Below are 6,565 nucleotides of genomic sequence, written 5' to 3' on the forward strand. Positions count from 1 at the left end.
CTACCATGAATTCCTCAACTACGAGAAGGAAACACGTTATAGAGACGTGAACTCAAGAAACGTCCTTGAACGACGAGGCAAACGATTTTTCCTCGAGGAACTTACTTTCTCGAACTCGCGAATTCGAATTCGTCGTTCGTTATCCGAAAGTTAAGTTCCGTTTCAAGAGGTTTGAAAACGGTGTCTGCCAGGGCAACGGACGATTTCGGAGAGTTTTGGTAAATTTGTTATACGAGGTGGTAGTTGCACAAGTCTGCAAGTTTCTTCCTTACGGTATCTAACGACTCGCAACGCCGGCTCGGAGTTAATGAGCTCGAACAAGGCGACCGTAATTTCCGGAGTACTCCGGAGTGCCATTTTGTCCGTGAGATCACGAATTATCGATTGATGAAAGAGTATCCTCGCAATTATCGTTTCTCTGTTTTCTTCCTTTTCTTTCTCAGCTTCAATGTCTCGCGAGGAAATTCGCAGACAGCAGGTCTCCTGGAAAAATCGATAACAGTCGGTTTTTGTTGGTTTCCTCGTTTGAAGATTCGTTGTAAAGAATTCTGTAGTAATCGAGGAAAGCGTTCTAACAGCGACTTTACGGTTCCGAACGTGAGGATGTAAACGTTTATATTTCGAATAATGTTAACAGTTAGTTTTATATTTTATTATTTGATTATTTAGACTCACACTGATACTACGATTATGATAAATCAAATGTTAGTGAAATCCAATTGAGAAGCATAAAGTCGCTGTTAGAACGCACGCGTCCACAATGTTAATTTTTTTGCCATTTTTCAAGAGAGCTATTAGGTTGCGACCTATAGTTCCTTGGGAAAGTTTTACCTTCGTGACGAGTGGAATACAATGCAAAAAGAAAAAATTTTTGACCTTGAAATTCAAGATCAATTTTGCGGTAGGTTCTTTACATGTATCTCCATCAAATCGAAGGTGCAAAATTCATTTATGATAGGCAGACAAACTTTTCTTTCCACACTGTACAAGTGCGTTCTAACAGCGACTTTATGGTTCTGGACGCATACATGTAACGTTTACATTTCGAATAACATTAACAGTTTAGCGTTTGATTGTTTAGACTCGCACTGATACTACGATTATGATAAATCAAATGTTAGTGAAATCCAATTGAGAAGCATAAAGTCGCTGTTAGAACGCACGCGTCCACAATGTTAATTTTTTTGCCATTTTTCAAGAGAGCTATTAGGTTGCGACCTATAGTTCCTTGGGAAAGTTTTACCTTCGTGACGAGTGGAATACAAAAGGAAAAAATTTTTGACCTTGAAATTCAAGTTCAAGATCAACTCTGCGGCAGATTCCTTACACGTATTTCCATCAAATCGAAAGTGTAGAATTCGTCTATCATAGCCACGAACTTTCCACATACTTTTCTTTCCACCCTGTGGAAAGTCGGAGAAATTTGTTATCAATTGAGGTTGTTAAAAATTGAACGATAACGATACTACTTCAACGTAACTCACTGACTGCTTACGTACTCAAATGACCTGGCTGAAGTTCGAGGAAAGAGGGAGGGAACAGGGAAGTTTTCCCGCGATAATGTGTAGGTATTACGCGAACAGAGAAGCGGATCGAAAAGACGAAAGAAGAAACGGATACGGCTCCTCTTTATGCTTCGCGATTTCCCCGCCACCCGGTGGGTAATCCCCGCGCGTCTAAAGTGCGCGAGACGAGGGAAATTGAAATAAAATATAAGTAGACGCGATTTCTCGAGGACTTCTTTCAAGGTTCTCTACTCCCGCTGCTAAGCTTCTTACGTTCAGGATAAATTAAGAGTCACAGCGTGTTGTTTGCTTTTTGCACAACGGGGCCGACTGCCGGCCGCAATACGAACTGTGCTCTTCGTGTCCTCCGTCTTATTGTTTCAGCTTCTCGACCGAAGAGGTCGAGATCCATCCACGTTGAAATGTGAATTGCACCCGGAGGTCGCCGGCTCGCAATTGAATTTAGACTTTAACGTTGGGAGTTTAACTGCGGGAGATTGCATTCACCGGCGGAGTGTCCGCGATAGAGCGAAAATTAAATCACCGATTGATGCCGCGACATCCACTCTGCCACTGAAATCTTCGCGCGTTTATGTTCCTCGATATACCCGCGACGTAAGTTTCACTCAGAAAAATCATAAAATCGTAAATAAATTTCTGAGATAACGTGTTTTAAGCATTAATAGCATATAATGGATTTCAGTTAATTAATGATACGTAGCTCGTTTTGGTCAATTGAAAGGAATTTCAAATTATGCAGATAATTGGGAAAATAATAAACTGGGGGATCAATTATTTGAGAAAATAATATTTGTTTGATGATGGGAAATTTTGAATTTTTAAAATTAATATAACTTGCGAAATGACGAATGAATCATTTGACTGGAAATAAATTAATTTAATTTCTACGTGAAATATTTAATATGCTATAATATATTATGCTATATAATATATTTAATATTTTATGATAAAATTTCGTTATTTTACAAATAGATTGTTTCTGAAATAACTTTGAAACGTAATATGAGAAACAATGTCATTTGAAAATTTTTCGAAACGCCGAGATTTCACCTCATTGACCCTCTTTTGTCCGATCGCGTTGAAACGACTTTTCCAGGCTTTTCGTGTCCGTTTGGACTGTGTACCTCGCGTGTAATTATGAATCAGCAGCAGAGCAAAAACACCGATGTCTACCGAAATTCGAAATTTCGTTCCGAGGCGTCGACCATGTCGAAATCCGAAAGAATGAGACAAGTGCAGTTCAACGACGTGAGCTAACAGTTTGATTCAGTAGGTTAATCCCGACTTCGTCGGATCGATTAAAGACATCGATGTCCTGCTTCAGAGCAAGAAGAGGCTGTCCGCGATGCAGTCTTCTATAATGAATTCAATGAGTCGCGTGTTTTTTCACAAACGTGGTGATCGACAGAAGGTACGTGAAATAAATTCGAGTAAAGTTGTCGAATTTTTCAGAGATTTCGAATTAACAAACTCACATATTACACACTTACGTATTTGTTTGAACATAACCTCAAACATATTGTTTGAACCTCAAAGACATCTTACATCTAGACACACGATATTGTTTGAACATAACCTCAAAGATATCTCACATCTATTTAGACACACTTACATACGTATTTACACGATATTGTTTGAACATAACCTCAAAGATATCTTACATCTATTTAGACACACTTACATACGTATTTACACGATATTGTTTGAACATAACCTCAAAGATATCTTACATCTATTTAGACACACTTACATACGTATTTACACGATATTGTTTGAACATAACCTCAAAGATATCTTACATCTATTTAGACACACTTACATACGTATTTACACGATATTGTTTGAACATAACCTCAAAGATATCTTACATCTATTTAGACACACTTACATACGTATTTATACGATATTGTTTGAACATAACCTCAAAGACATCTTACATCTATTTAGACACACTTACGTATTTACACGACAGCGGTTGAACATAACCTCAAAGACATCTTACATCTATTTAGACACACTTACATACGTATTTACACGATATTGTTTGAACATAACTTCAAAAACATTTTACGTCTATTTAGGTTGAGTTGTAAATAATTTTCACTTTTGGGAACAAATTGTAATGAAATGCATTTATCATCTTAATGACTGGTAAAACTCGATAAATCTCAGTCTTGTGTACAGGAGTATACATAAATTAAATAATATACAATAATCTACACAATGGAATTAAATAATAAATTTCTCAGTTCTTTTGGAGAAACAAAATTATTTTAACAACAAAAATGTGTTTATAAATAGTAAACATATAAGAAGGACATTAGAAAAAGACAAAATAGCTTATTTTTTAAATGGGATTTATGAGCCTGTCTGCTTTCGACCAAATTATTTGTGAATTCTTTAAATTCGATTCTTATTCTTAATTAATATTAAAATATAAAATAGGCACATATATTTTGTACAAACTTTTGAGGTTTAGAAAAGCTTTGGGATCTTCTAAAAATTGATCACGTTAACATCACTTGTGGAAACAGGAAGGAGAGTATCAAACTTTTAAAAAACTAAAGCAAACTAATCACGACGATATATCGAAACTAAATCCTAAAACTCTTAGTCGAGTTAATTTCAATATTTTTATATCTTATATCATTCTTTCTGTTTCTTATCAAAACTTGCTTTATGTGCCAACATGAGAAACGCGCCACCATTGTTCTAAGGCATCAACAAGCTACCTGACGGATATTAATCACTAAATTGGGATAAAATTGTTGTTTCTTTTATATATTATTTCTTTTAATATTATTATAAATATATTATTATAAAATAACATATTTATATTTTTATAATATATTATTATAAAATTGTTGTTTCTTTTATATATTATTTCTTTTAATATTATTATATATATATATATTATACAATACATATTACTTTTATATATTATTTCTTTTACTATTATTATAAATATATTATATTTATAATTATAAATTATGTACAATACATATTACTTTTATATATTGTTTTCTTTTAACATTATCATAAATATATTATACTTATAATAATATTAAACAAAACTGTTTCACCGAAACGGAAATTATTTATGACTGAACCAATGTTAATAAAAATGATTAGAAAGATATATTGTACGTACGAAAAAAAAAAAATTCGACGAAGTGTAGATCCCGAGGTATCAGAACACTTATCGACTCATGTCGTTCAACCCGTTCGACGTCGAGGCGGTGGACAAGATGGTGATGGAGACGATGGTGAGCGAACTGTCCCCGGTGACGTCGTATCATCCGAATCACATGGCGAAATTGTGCCTGAAGATTGGATCCGATTTGCAAAACGCGCTCTGCAAGAAGGATTACGACAGGTAGTAATGCTTGACACGTTCGCGTTCCCCCGCAATAAACGCGGAACGATGCCAACGGCTCTCGAGCGGGTTTAGCTCGCGGCATGCTCGTAAATTCTTCCGTAACAGCTGTTGTCGCTGGAGATCGTTCCTCTTGTTTTTAATTCGAGGCTCGACGAGGTTCGACAACCAGGCAAACGAGGCTGGAAAGGTAACCGAGGGGTGAAAGTAACGTTTTCACTCTGCCTGATGTTCTTGTAATATGAATAACTATGACATAGTACGACACAGGGTGATTCTCTCGCAATTGCGACGAGCTACGTCCCAAGAAGATGACAAGGGATACAAAAGAGAAAAAAAAAAATTGTCCAGAGAATTGATTGGTGTAAGAGGATCTTACTAAGCTCTTTCACTGGTTTACTTTTTTTTTTCTTTTTGTAAAAATACAACGACGAGAAAATGTAGATTTTAAAAACTGAAATTGTGTATGTTTTTATGTGTCAATCGATGAAGCTCGAGATGTTGTAATTAATTTATGAAAGATATTGTAAAAAGATATTAAATAAAATATCAGAATCAACAATGCAGAAAGATATATCGAGATATATTATGAAAAGATACGTCGAAAAATAATTAATTTTAATTTCAAAGAGACGAGGAAATTATAAAATTTTAATTGGAACTTTAACAAAATCAAAGTTAAAGTATCTTCTAAACTGATAATTTCTCAATATACATAGATTAATGCACTTTTTACAGAGACCGTCTAGCTCGTATTACATCGAGTAACGCGTAAAAAGATACACGTTTCTATTAAAAAAAAAAAAGTTGCATCTACAACTTTTTATCTCTTGCCATTCTTGAGAATCACCCTGTATTTTGAAATATTTTACCGTGCCCTTCGTTATTGATCCCGTTATCATTAACACCAGAGCTATTGACGACTGAAGCGTAAAATTTTCATCAGAAACGTTATATAAAATGAAAAAAAAAAAACAAAATGAAAAAGCTTTGCAATACAATAAATGGCACGAGCTTTCATTTGAATACATTATTGGTCGAAAGTCATTCATGTCTATAAAATACATTTCACGTCTGTAAAATTTCTAAAAACAGAAATCATAAATTGGTCATTTTGATAGTTAACAATAACGCGCGATTTTGAATTAAAAAAAAAAAAAAAAACCGATTATTACGTTATGATGCCCTTTATGTTTGCGTGTATGGTAATATTGGTTTCTCTCCTTGAAGGTATAAATTAGTGGCGCAGGTGACCATAGTTCAACGTTCCGATCAGAGCGTGCACGCAGCGTTTCAGTGCCTCTGGGACGTGGAACGGGACAATTATTCCTATTATGTCTTCGAAAATAACCACATTCACGCGTGGTGTTGCGTGTTCGGCCTGTATTACGACTGAGATCCATTCATTCTCTGTATCTAAATCGCGTTCTCTCGCGCACTATTCGTTACAATTGCAAACTAATTCCTGTTACGCTCCCACTCATTCTTCCTTTCTTTTTTTTTTTTGGTCAACTGCGTGCGTGCTAGATATCACTGCACAATAACCGGCGACATTTACGAGGATTCACGCAGCGCGAAGGTCGAATTTATCCTGCAGTATCCTTTTTTTTTATTGCCGGAATAAAACGAACCAATTAGTAAGAACTCTGTCTGCGCGTGGTGA

The 6,565-nt window shown here is 35.3% G+C and overlaps 1 protein-coding gene across 1 annotated transcript; it reads left to right on the plus strand.

Annotated features, from left to right (window-relative positions):
- The first annotated feature begins 2,663 nt into the window (after positions 1 to 2,663).
- On the plus strand, positions 2,664 to 6,298 carry LOC122530257 (dynein light chain Tctex-type protein 2B-like). The gene is made up of 4 exons (XM_043657062.1): positions 2,664 to 2,774; positions 2,851 to 2,937; positions 4,706 to 4,902; positions 6,133 to 6,298. Exons 1-4 carry the CDS (start codon positions 2,664 to 2,666, stop codon positions 6,296 to 6,298), a joined length of 561 nt encoding a protein of 186 aa, XP_043512997.1.
- Positions 6,299 to 6,565: the final 267 nt, after the last annotated feature.

Source organism: Frieseomelitta varia, unplaced genomic scaffold (assembly GCF_011392965.1).
Source record: "Frieseomelitta varia isolate USP_RPSP 00005682 unplaced genomic scaffold, Fvar_1.2 scaffold_336, whole genome shotgun sequence".
NCBI lineage: Eukaryota > Metazoa > Arthropoda > Insecta > Hymenoptera > Apidae > Frieseomelitta > Frieseomelitta varia.

Coding starts and splice junctions, on each gene's coding strand:
- LOC122530257 (XM_043657062.1), top strand. CDS start 2,664: ATGAATCAGCAGCAGAGCAAAAACACCGATGTCTACCGAAATTCGAAA. Junction 2,775..2,850: donor GACAAGTGCAGTTCAACGAC/GTGAGCTAACAG, acceptor GTCCTGCTTCAG/AGCAAGAAGAGGCTGTCCGC. Junction 4,903..6,132: donor TGCAAGAAGGATTACGACAG/GTAGTAATGCTT, acceptor CTCTCCTTGAAG/GTATAAATTAGTGGCGCAGG.